General features: G+C 37.2%; 1 protein-coding gene across 5 annotated transcripts in view; it reads right to left on the bottom strand.

The window, feature by feature from the left end:
* The window catches only part of LOC130419165 (spectrin beta chain, non-erythrocytic 1), a 70,467-nt gene that overhangs the window by 28,150 nt on the left and 24,203 nt on the right, over nt 1–18,114 (bottom strand). For 2 of the 5 annotated variants that reach the window (XM_056745657.1, XM_056745660.1), the window contains exon 1: nt 17,410–18,095. The exons of the other annotated variants lie outside the window; for them this stretch is intronic. In XM_056745657.1, coding sequence (XP_056601635.1) covers nt 17,410–17,515 — 106 coding nt within the window. In that variant the 5' untranslated portion in view covers nt 17,516–18,095. Of the gene's footprint in view, nt 1–17,409; nt 18,096–18,114 lie in introns of those variants that run through there. 5 annotated transcript variants of the gene reach the window in all.

Raw genomic sequence — 18,114 nt, 5'->3', positions numbered from 1 at the left:
AGACAAACAGAGCCGGACGTAGAGAGAGTGGCGTGTTGCGTAACACGACAAGATTATTCCTGTAATGAGTTTAAATGAAGCATGTTAATTTAATTGCTGATAAGAAAATGCTATGAGCTCCAAACGTCAAATAAAACAAACAACAAAAGAACATGAGAGGGAAATGATTGCAAAAGGCGACGCGAGGTCAGCTTTACAGCCATCTGGTCACAGATCTTCTCTTTTAACACACACATATGCTGTTGTCAATTAGCACTGAGCTTGTTATTTCACCTGGAATTGGATCAGAAGGCTATAGTGTAAACACACACAGAAATGGCAAGTACAATGAGACCACTACATGTACATCACAACATCTGAAAACCTAAAGTAAAAAGATGGCGTGTCAATGTGTGTGTGTGTCTCTCTGAAGATCCCTGATCCCGTTTAGACTGGAGAGATGAGGAAGCTAAAATTTCACCCACTGCATGCCGCACATGTAAACACTTGCACACACACATAAAATCATCTCACTACAATTTCTTTTTTGAATAATCTTACTAATGCGACAACAAGTTGGTGGACAAACTTAGAAATTTGTCAGTTGTATTAGATGAAATAAAGCCATCAGAAGGGCCATCACCATATCAGATTTTTAATACAAGATTTTTGTGTCCAAAATAATTCACGATAATGATATTGTAATATCGGCAGGTTTTAAAAAAGAAATATTGTGCTTTCTGTTGTTTGTCCAAACAATCACCCTGAAAAAAGTGTAGGGTGGTAAAGTGGCTTACATGGTCACATACTGCATCACAACCATAATGCTCACAACCAGATATCGACAAATTATTTATGTTTTAAGACAATATGAACATGATTCTTAATTATCAGAATAACGGTTAACAATATCTTTATTTTCTTTTTTATCTAAATCAATAAAACACTTAAATGCTACATACTACTATTTTTTAACGTTTCATATATGAAAATATGATTTAAGGGAGGGTGTGTGTGTTTAATTGTCATGAAAATGTCACGATGCTATTAAATATGATTGGTCCATTAAAATGGTTTAATACACTAAGCAAAATACCCTTCCTTGAACCAATATTTCAGTGTGTCAGCATGTCTAATAAGAGTCTTATAGAATTAATCTGTTAACAGTAATAACAGACTGTAGTACACATGATCTAAAGCTACAGTCAGACAGAATTAATAAGAACATTACACTTTTGTCCAGAACAGGGCTTGGTCCTTTTGCATCCACAGATATTATCAAACTTGCAGACAAACTAGTTCAGAGAAATTCTCCACACACACACACACACACACGCCAGCTGAGGTAACCTGTTCTGCTGGTCACACATTGCATAAGCGAGAGATGCTTTCAAGCGCACAAATACATGCACACAATGACAGAAATGGTTCTCTTAGGACCTCTGCTTAACTGTCGTAAACACACAAAACTGAATAGGTTTGAGTAGGCCTGGCTTACACTATACACCCAGATCATTTCTCCCTCTGGTCAGTTTCTTAAAACTTCTTTTATTACTCTGTAACACCATAGCAGAAATCTCTGCATGTATGAAATTACATCTTGAATAGATGTTGGAGATGTGGCATGTCATTTGGCAGGATTCTTGATGCTTTAACCCATCTACAGTTCCTGGTGAACATAATTAAAACTCTTTATTTCCTTGTAGGCTGCATGTAAGTGCCTAAGAGCATGTGTTACACATCCGAAGACAGAGTCGAGTGTTGAATGTTCGTTTTAATTACATATGAAAATATATTCAAAAATTATCTATTTCTGCGATGGTATATGTAAATGTACAATTTAAAACATAACTGCCATAACTTATACACACACTATAGTATGCGTTCCAGGGTGCACTCAGAGGATAGATACTATGATACTATGCTCTTACCAAATAAACTGAATTTGTGTTATGACCAGACAGGCTCTACCGAGTAATGAAGCATAAACCACTGTGTACTGCATGTGTCAGTGTGTCTGTTATCAGAGTTCTGGTACTTTAACCTTGATGTGTTTAGAAATGCACAGACCTTGAACATTCCATACAGAGGAGGAGGAAGATACACAAGCACATACTTACACATCTGTTTTACTGTATTAGTGAGAACACACTTTAAACTTTCATTCTTTACACTGTTTTAGGTGGTTTTAACTACACCTTTAACCTAACCAAGACTAAGGCACTAACTATATCAATAGTCACTAAACAGTTATCATTGCCAAAATTATTCACGATAATGATATTATTGTTATCTATTGATTTTTTTAATAAATAATTTATACTACCAGTCAAATTCTTTAAGTTTTTTTTTTTGGCCAATGAGTTGTGGCTCTTAAACAAGTATTGAATTATTATATAGCATATATATATATATATATATATTATATATATATATATATATATTGTATGTACACTATAACAGGGCTCTGGACTGTGACAAAATAGTAGCATTTTGCGACAACACTATTTTTTTAATGGTCGCACTGGTGCAACTGCCAAACTAACTGATCAATAAATTACTTGGCTTATAATAAATCTAATCACAGAAATGTTACATTGTGCAAGCGGCGCATTCAGTTACTCATTTTCGTCTCCTCTCTTTCAACTGTTCACTTATCTATCAGTGCCCCCACCCCCAAAGACATAGCCTAATGCGAGTACAGGTCTCTGCAGTTCTGAGAAATGGCGTGCCGAAAGGTGGGGGCATGCCTTAAGGTAGGGGGCGTGCTGAAAGGTTTCTCATTGCTCAAAGGTGCTCTTTCTTGCCTGCCGAGTTGACCAATCACCGTTAGCCACATACGTACGTCATTTCTTTTAAACAGGAAGAAGACCGCAATAAGGTGTGTAATGCAAAGGTTTCAAACTTGTGAATTTATGATCATAAGCACTTAATAACTAAATAAAAATGTATCAGACAAGTCTGTATTTTTGCTTAATTATAAATTACAGAAGGAGGGCCTCACTAAAAAGCTTTTACTCATCTACTCTAGAAGAAGCTGTCTTTATGTTTTATGAGTATTTCAGTCGTTTTCTGCATGTTCTTGTTTAACTTACAAATACTCAATCATACTAAATCATAGTTGTACTAAAACTGTAGAAATGCCTTTTACAGTATGACATGTTGATATTCTATCATGACTCTAACTTTTGTAAATGTTATTTTAGATACATTTGTACCACCCTTTAAATAATAATTGTAATTCACTTTTGATTGTGACAATTATCAGCTGTTCATTATATGTCAGTTATTTCTAAATAGTTCAAATCCAATATGTGCATCTCATGTACCTTCATTTTACATTTACAATAAAACCCAATATGATATTAAGACCAGCTTCTTTTCATTTTCATTATAAATATATGTATATGACTTAGGTAATCTGATGTGATTATTTTCATTTTTAATCGAATAAAATATGATACAAAACACATTAAATTGTAAAGAATAAGAAGTAATTTGCACAATAGGGAAAAACAATTCAGTCAAAAGTACACAGGTGGTGCTCCAAGACTACGTTTAACTAATAAATACATACAGCTATGATGTGTATATAAAATTCTCGCAGTCAAAATTATTAGTCTCGAAACGAATAGTTTCATCAGACACACAATTACCCATTATAAAATGTAACAAAAACTAGGCTATTAATCCTTTAACCACATAATTGATATTAGAGGCAGAGGCCAATTTTAGATGTATTTGCTTGCATCAAGCTGTTCTTGCCGGCGCTAACAGCACGGTGATCAAGGAGAACTCACACATTAGATTCATGTCGAGGCCAATTTTATAATAGGCACTAGTATCTTTACAAATCAACTGCAGATTCTTGGTTTCATATTTAAAATCTTTAATACAAAAACACCACAGTGAAAAAGTGGCTTAAGAAGTAGGCCAAAAGCGTTTAAGCTGATGTGGAACAGGTAGGTTTTGCGACCAATTGAAAAGACCTTTCGGGACTCCCTTACCTTTCGGCATGCCTTAAACTTTAGGCACGCCCATTTCTCCGACCTGCAGATACCCCTGTCTCGCCTTATTGGCAGTTTTTAAGAGGCGTATGCTATGTCGAAGCAAAGGACTAGCAGAGCAAATTATACAAAAAATACTAAACAGAGTTCTCTTTCACGTTCTCTTTTTTTATAGTGTGTAGCTGCCAGCAACATAATAAAGATATAGGATTAAAATGTTCATCAAACAACAAAGGACGGGCCCAAAAACACTCACTGATATTAAAGGAATTGTGTCCCCTTTTATGACTTTGGTACTACCAAATTAAGTCTCTCAAATGTTAGTCTAGAGCCCTGTATTATGATGTGTAATATCCCAGTTATTGTAAATACTGGTGTATCGTGACACTCCACGTGACACGCATCTCTTTTTTAACATTAGTAGACTTAAAGTAAAATATATATGTATATAGATGTTAATTCAGTTTTTAAAAGTTGGACCTGACATTTATTGCCAAGCCGCCCTATACACAGTTGCACGCAAGCAGCAGAAGGGAGCCACAGGACTATGACCTGTTTTACAATGCAAAACAGAATGAGGGTACAGCAGTCATGTAACCATTAAGATGGATGACCAATATCAATATTAACAGATAGTAGGTACATGTCTGCAATTCAAATTAATTCAAACACACACATCTCCCCATTCTCACACTGAACACACAGGATTCTTACTCCTTGCTTTAAACAGTAGGTCATACAGGGCTCGACGTAAAGGACTGCCTGATGGCACGGGGCCAGCATGGGATATACTCGGGCCAGTTGAGAGAACTGAACCTTGCCCGATCGAGTCAGTTCTGTATCCTCATGGAAAATTATTTTTTCTAAGTTTTTAAGACTTGCCTATTTAAAATTCCCAAGAAGATGCAAAAGAAGACTGGATTTGGTTCTCACGTGCTGTTTGAGATACACGTGCAGCCAGAATAGCGCTTAAGACAACGCACAAGACCAACTTAAAACACTGATTATTTGTTTGTTTGCTTTATCATATTTATCTGATTTTAATGATATCACCAGGGGCCGGTTGCACCTGATGTACGTAGACCGGGTCGTAAGTCTAGTCTGGATGTAAAATGTGCCTTAAGTGCTGCGTAGAATCTATGCCTGTTGCACCACCTGTAGCACATGTCTGAGACTAAATCGTACATCTCATTTCATACTGTACACTTTGGAAAAATGTTTGGAAATGATGTTTACAATTTATTTGTAATGGTTTCGGTTTCCATACTCTCGGGTCCTATTCAACTTTAAAAAAACAAAACAGTAACAGTGGTTATACATATTTAACAGCTGCTTCTTTGACTGAATATCTTCTAACAAACGTCTTTTCCTTATTTCGTTATTGCATTTGCACGTACTTAAGTTTTTTTCTAGTTTCTTAAACGTTTTGTCTCATTTAAACTTTTTACGGTAATTTTTATTTACTTTTATCTAATTATTGTTCCTCTTTAAAATTTTTCATCTTTGGAGGCAGTAAGAATGTCACTCTCAATGTGGTAAAATGTGGTTGTCAGAGCTGAGTGTAGCTGCGCCTGGACGTAATTTTAGATGGTGCAACAGGTTTAAATATTTTCACAAGTCTGGAAGTAGCTAGACCCGACATTGGGCTCACGCCCAACTTTTTTTACGTCCAGCTGGTGCAACCAGCCCCCAGGTCTCCTGAGGTCTAGACTTTGACTCCTGAGATCTTTAATCTTGTTGAGACAGACTTATGATATTCAATGAAGTTCCCATATGTCATATTTATGTGACTCTGTTGTTCTCAAAAAGTCTTGACATTGTAAATTTCAGGGTGGAAAAAACTTTATATTTGAATGTTAAACAGGCAAATACTGCCCATGAAACGTGTGTACAGTGCAAATGTTTCTTGTGAAAGTCAACAGCTCATCTTCTGACAACTGCGTTAAAAACACAACTGCTCACAGTCTGTACTAGAAAGATGAGTCTTGATGAGCTACCAGACAACAAATGAAAAAAACCCCACAAATATCCTGATTGGCAGAAACCAGAGCCTTTGACCAATCAAATGTCACACGCCACACAAGCTGTGAATACATCTTTCGAACTCAGAATAAGCACATTCACACTTTCACTTGGAAGCTACTGTGTTTACCACCCCCCAAAGAGTGGCAGTAACCGCAAATGACAAACTTGCAAAAAATGTGTTTGCTTTATGAGCATGTGTGTGCTTGTTTAGCGTTGAGACCGGATGACGTTTGAGTGAACAGACAGCACGTGCTCATCATTGCCATGTCTCAACATATAACCCTGAGTGCATTTACGTTTACATTTTTGTTCTGAAACACATTGCACAATAGAATAGCTTTTAACCCAATAACAACACAATTCACTAAATCAATAAACCATTACTGACTTGATGTCATTGATGGTGATGTCAATCCTGCGCAAACCATTCGAACTAAACCCCCCTGTACTTATGTCAACAATAAACACGACAAGCTCTTATTCATAAACTTTCAAAGCAATATTCCCAGTATAGCTCAAGAGTTACCATAGAAACAAAGGTCACAGCTTGTGTTCTCTGAAGGTTAATATCTGCCTAGTAATCATTTAACATATGAGAGAGAGAGAGAGAGAGAGAGAGAGAGGGGGAGAGGGGAAGAGAGAGAGAGAGAGAGAGAGAGAGAGAGGGGGGGAGAGGGGAAGAGAGAGAGCGAGAGAGAGAGAGGGGGAGAGGGGGAGAGCGAGAGAGAATAGCTTACTAAATTTCAAACTTTGTCTTAATATCGAAACATTTCCTGAAAATGAGGAAACACTGGCATTATGTAGGTACACTGATGTGAACAGAGTAGAAGTCAAAAAACGATAACATTGGGCAGGCTGAATAGACATTTTCAATTCAGGGTGACTTTGATGACATTTACTAAAGGCTGAAAGAACGCACACAGTTGGACAGGACCTCCAGTTTAAAGACAGCGTAATTTTTCTTTTGGTATTGACACAGGAGACTTAAAAGGACATATTGAAGGGCTCAAGTAGTCGATAAATAATATACTGTAAGAATATAAGTCATCAACAGTTTAATTCCATATTCCAGGAAGAGAAAAACTGTACATTTACATAAATGTGTATTTTGCTATAGTTAAATTGTCAATATTTAGGCATACACTAGAATAGAAATGGCCTTAAAGCTAAAGCCACCAAAATACCAAAACCAAAAACTGATTTAGATTTTATGGGGCCTTTCATTGTATTCATTCTCAACTATGACGTGCATAAATACATGAATCAATACTCTCTGGCTTGAACCACAAACTAAAACGGACTAAATATGAGGCGAATGAACACAGAATCGCCTTAACACAATATGCTCAATTGTATGTGTTTTGCCCGGAATTTGAGAAATTGCTACACACTGTGTATGCATATATACACGTGTTAATATACATAACGTGTTTAAATTCCACTGTAGGGGTCATGTTGTGGCAGGGCCACTTTCCCTGAGGTGATATTCACGAGAAGCAGAGCATGAGATGGTACAATGACATTATTGATGACTTGAGAAATCCATAACTTTACAAAAAAACAATTATCTAAGGTTTTGGGTATGTAGTGAACAAAGTTAACCGGACTATTCCACACGTCACACATGTCTGTGTTTTGTAGTGTTGCGCTACATGTTCAAAACAAGCAGCTCAGGTATGTCTGAAAGCTGACGTGTCTGGGTATTTGAGAGACAGACTGATGATAGTGACTTGTACAATGTTGACAGAGCAATTAATCTGTGTACACAACATATTTATCGGCACACACAGAAACATGCATAAGGCTCTACACCCTCCACAACTTTTGTGGAAATACAGTCATGTTTTGAGAAAACAATATTGGTGATATCATAACATCACTGTGCAAACATTAACTGGAATGCGTGAGCTCTGATGTCCGGAAGATAAATTCTTAAAACTCATATGTACATGTTTTTATGATGAACTGTACTGAAAGCGATCGGCATTAGATTACGCCATGACAGCTGGAGGCCGTCTACGATGGGAGTGTTGAACCTATGCAGTTCTGCAACACATCAGAAGCAGTGCACCAGTCAACGGATGGTGTGTCATAATGTATGTTTTTAATGAAGGGCTCCATTGATGATGGGGTAGTGGTTTAGTTTTGATGCGTCAATGGTTGGGTACAAATCGTTTTCTGCATACCTGTTATGATACAGAAAGAAATGAACCCCAATGCTGATGGAAAAATAATGCCATTATATACTGAAGCTAATGAACAAAGTTATGACCAGATTTTAATCACAACCAGAGTGAATCCATCTGGAAGACCACTGTAGACTATTAACCAAGAAGATAAACACAGACAGAAACACACAAGAGAATGGGAGGAATTCAAAGAATAACACATTTGCACAATAACAGATTTCAAACTACACACATCTGGTAGCAGTCGTGTAATTGCTGCTGTCTAGCGGCTGTTTGATCGTGCTGTGGGGAGCCACACATTCCACTCTTTCATCCCTCTCTCCTGTCATTATTTTTAACCCCTACGTCTTCCGGGATTCTCTCTTCTGCTCAAGTTTCTGCCCACGTTTCCACCTCTGATCACTAATCACTATAGTAGAGACCATCGTTGTTGCCATGGTTACGGCCTATCGAGAGGAAAGGGGGCGGCCTACCCTTTGTCACTGGAGGAATGTGGGTAATTGAGTCCTGCGACAGTCTGACAGTCCATTAGTACAGCTGGTGTGAACTATAAAGAAGCCACACGTTCACCTTGTGCTTGCATTCGAGACTAATTACAGTCAGTCATGTATGTGTATTTTAAAGTTAGGCATCTAAATAGCTTTTTAATGACTTAAGCCTACAAAAATGATAAGCACCAATGGATATAAATGGACTAAAGTATGGAAATGTGTACGATACTACGAAAAAATTCTTATATTATAGAATCTTATATTATAGATTCTTCAAATAGTCATGCTTTGCCTAACGGTTATAGCTCGGCACACTTTAAGTATTCTCTCAACCATGGAATTCATATTTTGTTCGCCTATCATCTAAAGGAGCATGACCGTGTCGTGATATTTAAAAAATATATATTCCCTACGATACTAATTTTATTACAAACAAGACTTTGAATCACATGATCAGGTTACTAAGATACAGACAGCTAATATTTTTGATGAACAACAACATCAAATTTGGTCTTGTTCACACAAAACTAATATTACAGAAGAATATAATGAATAAGTTGTTTGATCTATTCTTTCATGTACTTACTTTCAAATCTTGTATTACAAGAGGAGAAACTGAGATTTTTAAAAACGCAAAACATTAGTTTATCTAATAAAATAAGTTATGCAAGTTTGGACTGCCATGAGGTTAAGTAATTTTTTTTACATTTTCAGTGGATTGTCATTTGAATTTAAAACCAAAAAGGTATTGTTCTCCAATCTCCTAAGGGCATGACGGCATAGTGATATGACAGAGATATCTATGGTGACTATTTCCCTGAACCATTCAGTTTCAGCTTTGATTCACTTCAAGGGACATCCCCTTACCACACTCTAAAATGTAGTCAGCGTTTAATGCAAAAAAAAAAACACCTACCAGACATACCTAAAATCCCCTAAGTTATTGCCCCAGTTTATATGCCTTTATTTGAAACAATGATGTGCAAGGTTCCTTAGGATAGACATATAGTTATGTATAGACGATAGAGTGTATAGTGTAAATGTATGTTTCACATATTCATTGCAAAGTTTAAATGAACGAAAAAAAAAGTTTTGTCTGTGTCTCAGATCAATTACCAGCCCAAATAACACACCTGTTAACAGCTGTTACAGCAAAGTGCAGCAAGTACTTATTAACGCTAGCACAAACACACACAGACACCGAATTACAGAGAAAGAATGAACACACAACACAATAGCTATAAGAGGGATTTTCCACCTTTAAAAGAATCTTAAATAGTCCCCTGCCACCTTCACACTTGCTCCCTGACGTCAGATATGTAGCACAATTTTTATGCAGTATCCTTTTTTATTAATAAGATGCCTTCTAATTGCATCAAACTAAATACTCTTTGAACATACAACGTATCCAATAACACTTTATAGGTACTCAAGATTAATATGATATTGGCAGAAACATTGTGTGTTAGGGCCGCTTTAAAGATAGAGACCCATTTAAAATATCTTTCATAACCTCATGCTTATGCACACAGGGGTATGCTCAAAATGAGTGTGTTCAGTGTTATTTTTACTGGGACGTCTGGAGGATGTAAATGACACTGGAAGATGGAAAACAGAACTGTGACAGGAGGCAGCTTGTTCTGAACCTGTGTCCTGTTAAGACGCCAACCCTCAAGTTTTCTCAAAGGGATATTTCGCCCGCAATCTCTTTTTAAAATTATTATTTTAAAAGAGCATTATACTTTCATTTTAGTTTGATATAGCTCCGGACATAAATCTTTATGCACCTTTTGACAAACCAAAAAATGTGTTGTTCGGACAGGATTAGTTGTCAAAATAATGTAAAAATTTGTACCATTTTTTTACATCATTGAATGTCATGGTATTTATTGGGTGAGCCAATATGTGAACCTGGACGACAAACCAGTCTTATGGGTCAATTTTTCAAAATTGAGATTTTTACATCACCTGAAAGCTGAACAAGCTTTCTATTCATGTTGGATAGGACAATATCTGGCAGAAATATAACTGTGAAAACTCTGAGGGTGCAAAAAAATTGAAAGATGAAAAACAAAGATATGAACAGAAACTGTCTTGCAATCCATATATAGCAGCCGTCGTGATTATGTGAAAACTACGAACTAAGAAAAAATAAAATAATGGCTATATCTGCAACATGAGAGGCAGTCCTAAGCAGTCCATTATCAGATACTCATAACAGATTTCATTCTCTTTTTATCCCAGATAAGACTTCTGGAGTACCACAATGAAACCACCAACTCTTATTTTACATTAAAAGTTGTCAAAAACATTCGATCCATACTGAAGGTACACCACGCAGTACAATGACAAATTAAGCTTTAGTCTTTCTATTGGTCACAGGTCAGTATAAAAGATGAGAATAAATAATATACCAAATAACAGACATTACTTTATGGATAGAATTATCTAAGGAGTCCTAAGGTAGCTGAAAAACAATAGGTAATTTGTTCTGCAATTTTTACTGAAGCTGTGCAAGAAAAGCACATCCGGGAAAACTAAAGCCCTGTCCGAATGTTTTGAGTTTGCTTTCAGTTTGCATCAAGCAGTTGTTTGGGGAGAACGCCCGTCCTCTCTGTTCAGCATATATCTTCATTTGGAGAGCCAAACTTTCTCAAAACTCTAGGTGAGAGGTGCAAATGCATTTGTTCTTTGATGTTTCTTCTATTTCCAAATGGGTTTTAATATAGTTATATATGAAGCTTACTGAAGTCCCATAAGTTTCTATTTGAAGAAGTGCCTTGATCAGGACTTTCAGTGTAAAAAGAAAATGATTTAACAGGATAGAAACTCACTTATTTAACATGACACAACGTGTGTCACGGTTGAGAAACTGACTGTAGTTTGTTTCTTTACCTGTTCAGACCCAGGTCAACAAAGACACCGCAGTTTGTGGGTCTGTGGTGAAATGTGTTGATAAAAATGACAGTTTAACACAAACACTTTAGAAAGAGGAACTTGCATACTTCTGGACGTAGATCTTGAGTATCAGACTGCTATGAGCTTTACATTGACAACTTTCATGTATCCGCGAAACGGAACATGCATGAACTGGCCCACAACAACTGGGCAGAATTTTGACAGAATAGTTAAAGAATCAACAGTTTGTGCTGCGGGCATGAACATTTGCTTCGTTTGAGCGCACGGCTGAACCTGTCCGATTTCTGATGCCAGAGGCTTTACTGCAATACTGAGCTACCTGACATCATTCCCCTCCATGCCATTCACATGCCAGTGGAGAAGTAGGTAGATTTCAACATGGCTTCTATGGCGAGTCAAGCCGTATCGAACAGACTGCAAACAATGTAAAAAAAATCCTAACATCCAAAAGATGTTTTTCGTCAAAAATTATCCTAAAGTTTAAAGTGTACTCTTTAGCATTGTTATACTCTTAACTATCATTTAAAGTCCAAGTGAAATTTAAATTTTCTAATGAAATATTGAATTGTTTATTGTAAATAGTTTATCAATGTGGGTCACTCTCTTTTTTTCAATTCATGTGCCCTCATAACCTTCAGTTAAAATCTGAAAATGCACTTCCTTCCTGTAATGTGACTATCCATCTTAAATTACATATGTTAGATGGCTTGGACGGAGCATCTGTTAACTCCTCCCTTCAATTGTCAAATTGCTGCGAGTTCAATTTCAAAATACAACAGCTTTTTTTATACATCCAGTGAAATCGCAGAGAAAGACGAATTGTGTCAAGATATGGAAGTAAAAACGATCGCAACTTCCGATTCACAGGGATTTAACTCATGTCATTTGTCCTTGAGTTTTGCAGCATCCTCTTTGTTTTGAACCCTAATGCTTTGACATCTTTACACACTTACATGTCTTGCCAAACCACACTACACACTATAAGACCCGTGATCATTCTTCCTATTAAATACAGTTCCCCAAAACATAGTAAACATGCAGTATGTCAATTAAGTTTCTTGTAGCTCAATTTTAAGACCATTGGGGTGGCAGCGTGGGTTCATTCCCAGGTACAATGTGTACTTTGAATAGTAAGTGATTTTTAATAAAAGAATGAACACAAATAATGAATCACATCATCAAACATTTTGATACACACATACGTATTCACCCACAGTAAGGACTGGATAGTGAGAAAGTGTCTATGGAGGATTTTTGTCGAGGAACCACTCATCACTGTGACTTTCCCAGAAGCAGAAAAGTAAATAAGTACAAACAGTTAAATAAGACAAAAGTAACAAACACATTTTACATTTACACACTTGGTAAAAACTTTTCTTAAACTGTGGCGCGCCACGTCCGGACTGGACAATTTTTTATTATTATAATAGGCTCTAACGCATTCTATTGTCTCTTGTAGCGTCACATCGCGCCGCATCCGGTGTAGACACGGTGTTACAGTCCAATTGAAGTACACATTTTGTTAAATTCCTCGAATTGAACACAGGACTCTGGCGCTGCTAACTTCACCATCTACTACCAGTTGAGTTACATGACTACATGATTACTATATTGACTTCATCTCATGTCTCAGACATATAAGCTTGTTAATGCATTTGTCTTCTAAAGTGTGGTCGTCCTGATATTTTTACGCCTTCCACGTCATTCCTCATAAAATGAACTTTTATCTTTGATGACTGTCTATAACTCACTGTTTGTGTGTGTGTGTGTACTGGTTTAGCTATATTTGTGAGGGCCAAGTATCCTCCGTAATACAGTGAATAATCATTAAAACCGACTTGTGGGGACATTTTACTGGTCTGCATTAAATAAAAGGATCATATTCAGTCAAATACTGTTTTTCTTTAAATCTAATGTCTTTGTGTTGGGGTAGAGTATAGAATATATCATTAGCTTAATATGAATTCTATGGAAGTCTATGGTATGTCCCCATTAGTATAGCAAACGTGTGTGTGTCTGTTTTACTGACAGTTCATTAAGGCAGCCTTGAATTACTTTTGAGAGATTTCCGCAAATATGTCTGTATCTCTGTTTATATAATATAAGGAACATTTCTGGACATATCTGGGTAATGAGAGCGAGCATGTTAGAATGAGGGGGGAGAGCAAGGAGGAGTGTTCAGGTCCTCAGGGTGACTGACTTTAGGGTAGACAACCTTTTAAACCTAAGCACACTGAAAAACACATAACGCTTATCAGCGGAATTTAACTGGTCACCAAGAGATTTCAATGAGAGGGAAAGTTCTTGCATGACTGATATTTTCCAGCTTTCTTTTGCTCATATCCTAAAGCTCTGGTCAGCATCTACACTGGTTCACCTGCAATTTTTTTCATCCCAGATAAATTTGAAAACGCCAGCCTTGCATTATCATGTGTGCAGCCGATCCGTATATTTTCTAAAACAATTATAGGTCCATCAAAAATCTTGCACTGATGCCCTATTTAATGCCATTTTGTAGCACAACTAGAGTGATTAGTGCATTTACATTGAAAATCCTCACTTAAAAAAAAAAAATCGCACTAAGTACCCGGTGGATTCACTTTTTCAACCGAAAATATGAAGTGTGGAACTGTGGACACTTCACACACTCAACGGTCGCAGTTTCACTTACAGAAGAGAGGGAGGGCTATCCGACGCTGCTCGAGCGAAACTCTCCTGCAGACTGGTAACGTTTCAATTTGATGTTGACAAAAGTAATGCTGGGCAAAAGCGATGAAAACTAAATTATTTGTTGATTTTTGTTCACACGCATTAAGGGTTTGGAAAGGGGTTGTGGATGTGGCCTTATTGTTTTTGTTGATGCTAAGCTTGAAAATTAGAACAAATATTCCTCATGTCAATGAAGCATATTAACAGTGAAACAGAAAACTGAAAGTGTGTGCATGAATAAGAAGATAAAAAATGAAGAATGTGTGTCACTCGGAACTAGATCACCGACTTATCAGAAACATTTTGCAATGACACATTTTCAAAAGCCAAAGGCACATCTGTGAAAATTGACACCATCCTGTTCACTCTCACACTACACAATACACTGGCTCAAATGCCTTGCTGCATAGATTTGTTTAAATAAAGAAAACTACAACCACAGCTCAGTAGTTACATCAAGCATGAGGACGGTGTCTGAGCATGCCACCTGATTAGAAGCACCTGTCTTGATACAAAATGTGATAAAAAATAGTATACAAAATGTGATAAAAAAATACATCAGCCTAGGGGTAACCTGACCGGATTTACCAGTGTATGAGAGCAGAGGTGAGAAGAGGGGCGGATCATAGGCCGTTCAGGCATAAAGGATACATGAGACACTTATGTGTGTGTGTCTTTGAATGTGTGTCAGAAACCCGCTCAAAGTATGTGCAAAATGACGCAACCGCAGAAATCATTAACAAAGATATGTGCTCTAACACGTACATACAAGCCATTCTCCTCCCATCCCTCGTTTTTCTCAAATCTCAAATGTTTTCATTAGTCTCCTTTAAGAAGAGTTAGGCAAAATTCTACATTTGTGGCCCTGTATCACAAAACTAGTCTTAAGTTGCAAGGGACATTTTTTTGTTAAAGACAAAAATACATTGTATGGGTCAAAATTATCGATTTTTCTTTTGTGCCCAAAATCACAAGGATATTCAGTAAAGAACATGTTCCATGAAGATATTTGTAAATCTCATACCTTAAATATATTAAAACTTAATTTTTATGAGTGGATGGTCTGCCACAGTGCCCCTGAAAACATCTTCAAAGGCAATTTCATTCTCAATATTTAGATTGTTTTAAATGGTTGTATCTCTGCCAGATATTGTCCAATTCTGACAACTCATACATCAATAGAAAGCTTATTTATCCAGTTTCCAGATTATATAAACATCTCAATTTCAAAAAATGGACCCATAAGACTGGTTTTGATGTCCAGGGTCACATTCAAGAATGGGCTCACTTGAATTGTTGAATTGAAATGGCCTCATCAAAATTGAATGCTAAATTGAAATTACCAAACAAAATATACATTTTACACCGGTAATGGCATTCTGGGAGATGCCATGTTCTTCTTATATATCTTTCACTATGTATATAGCCTATGAACTATGAACTTTGTGGTTTATAAAAGATTTTGAACACATAAACAACTTCGTTAAGATAAAATTTTAAGTGATAGTTCCCCCAAAAATGAAAATTCTGTCATAATTTACTCACCATCTTGTCATTTCAAACCTGTAAAAATGTATTCTGCAGACCACAAAGAAGATATTTTGAAAAATCTTGTCAACTGGCCCCCATTCACTTGCATTGGTTTTATGTCCTTACAAATGAAGTGAATGGGTGCCAGCGTTTGGTCACCAACTTTCTTCAAAATATCTTCTTTAGTGTTCTGTGGAAGTCATACAGGTTTGAAATGACGAGAGGGTGAGTAAATGACAACAGAACTATCACTTTAAAGAAATAATTTCCTTATATGAACTCCTTTAACACTCAATTTGATTTAAATTCAGGAATTAAATGAATATTCAAAACGTACTGTCTATTAATTTCCAAACGAAGCACAGCACACACAAAAATTCATAATTTATCCAAATCATTCATTCATCCTCATGTCATTCAAACATTCATATTTGACTCTTTCTTCTGTGCAAGACAAAAAAAATCTTAGAGAAATGAGAAACTCAATAGGGTTCTTTGGTTCCAATCGTTCTTCAAAACAACTGCTTTTGTATTCTGAGGAAAGAAGAATGTGTGTAGGGACTTATGCTTCACTTTGGATGTTGCTTGGGTCTCTCTGCGGGATGAGTGTATGTTCATATTCAAGGGCCTGTTTTTCAGATGCAAAATGCTTTCTTTCTGCACAACAGATAATAAGATTGAAGAGTACAATGCTCGACTCAAGTTATTATCTCCATGTTAACTGAGAAACACTCCCCATGACCTGAAACACGCACACACACAAGATCAGATCTCGTGTCATGTGGTGAGATTAGCATTTCACACATGCCTCTCTTTCACAATTAAAAGCATTGCACCCTGAAAAACACATACAATAAGAATCTGGGAATGTGTGACCTGTGACATGTGTGACAAACTCTGGATTAACACAGTACACACACACACACACATGTGAGTTTCTAGTCCTTGTTACTGCGCTTCTTCCATTCCACTCCCATGATCCCTTCCACTCCCCTTATTATCCTCTGGCCGTCCCGTCTGTTCCACTCCTTTCCCATCCTCTTATCATCACTCTCCTACACCTTACTGTTATCCACTCCCCTCTCGTCCTCTCGCTCCCATTTTATCAGTGTAATTTGTATCTGGGGCAAAAGCGCTGCTGTACCTGAAACAAGGCCACTCTCCAGGAGAGCAGCACAGGTCTCTGTGTCTCTTTCTCTCATCCACAGGGGTAAAAAATAAATAATTGAAGGCCTATTTTCTCATCTACACCTTCACTGGGGCAGAGAAAGTACGAGAGAAAGAGAGATGGCAAGTTTTCCACTCCAGTAGGAGGTTAAAGATTTGGGTTTGGGGTGACTTATACAAGTTATATCTGAATGAGGTCATATGAGGTTGTTGAAAGTAACGTTTAAGGTTGTTGACCGCCTAAAAGATTTAAAATGTTCTCATGATTCCAATGACAAAGTATGTCATATGAAATGGCTTCGCTGATGTACTTTCCAAGAGATGATGTAATTTATCTGTGTGTGATAAAAAGTAAGCAGAAGAGAGAATGAGGTAGACGAAAAACAGTCTTACCTTGCAGTTGTTTAAAACGGCCCTCCAGGATGTTGGAATACTGCACCTGGTTTACAAAAGCAGCTGGCGAGAGACATTGCTCAGGTTCCCGCGAATCAAAATCCATCTTCTGTTGCCGTAACGCTCGCACTCCCTACGAACCGTCCGCTCTCAGCTTTAATCCAAATCAAATGATCACTCCAAAAGAGTAAAGCACCTTGTTCTCTGTTAGCCAGGAGTCATAAGTATGGCACATTAAAACTGGAAGCTTGAAAACCAAGAAGAAAAAAATAAGAGGCTAAATAATTAACTTTCCCTCAAGGGGCCAAAAAAGTTGAGTTTAGAAACTGGAGAAACTCTGCAGGTGCATCCAGGCGTTGCGTCAGTGCACGCTAAACCCCGCCATACTGTTTCGTCCGTCTGAGAGGAAAAAATGATCTTCCTTTAATTGAATCTCCTTATTCTCCTGAAAAAAACTGATCACACATGCGGATGGAGAGAAAAAATGCTGCAGTAAGAACAAAATGTTCCTTCACCTCTTTCTTCTTAACCTTCTTGTCTGCAAACGCTCTCGACTCGGAACTCTCTTCTCTCTCCCTACACTCAGATCAAACTGCAAGTGTGTCTGTGTGCGCGCGCACGCACACACACCTTGTTTGAGTAAGGCTGCAGAACTAGCTGCGCTCGGCTTCCTAAGTAAACAAAGCCTCCTACTCTCTCTCTCTA

Source organism: Triplophysa dalaica, chromosome 4, assembly GCF_015846415.1.
Source record: "Triplophysa dalaica isolate WHDGS20190420 chromosome 4, ASM1584641v1, whole genome shotgun sequence".
NCBI lineage: Eukaryota > Metazoa > Chordata > Actinopteri > Cypriniformes > Nemacheilidae > Triplophysa > Triplophysa dalaica.
This window is presented reverse-complemented; position numbering and strand designations above follow the sequence as displayed.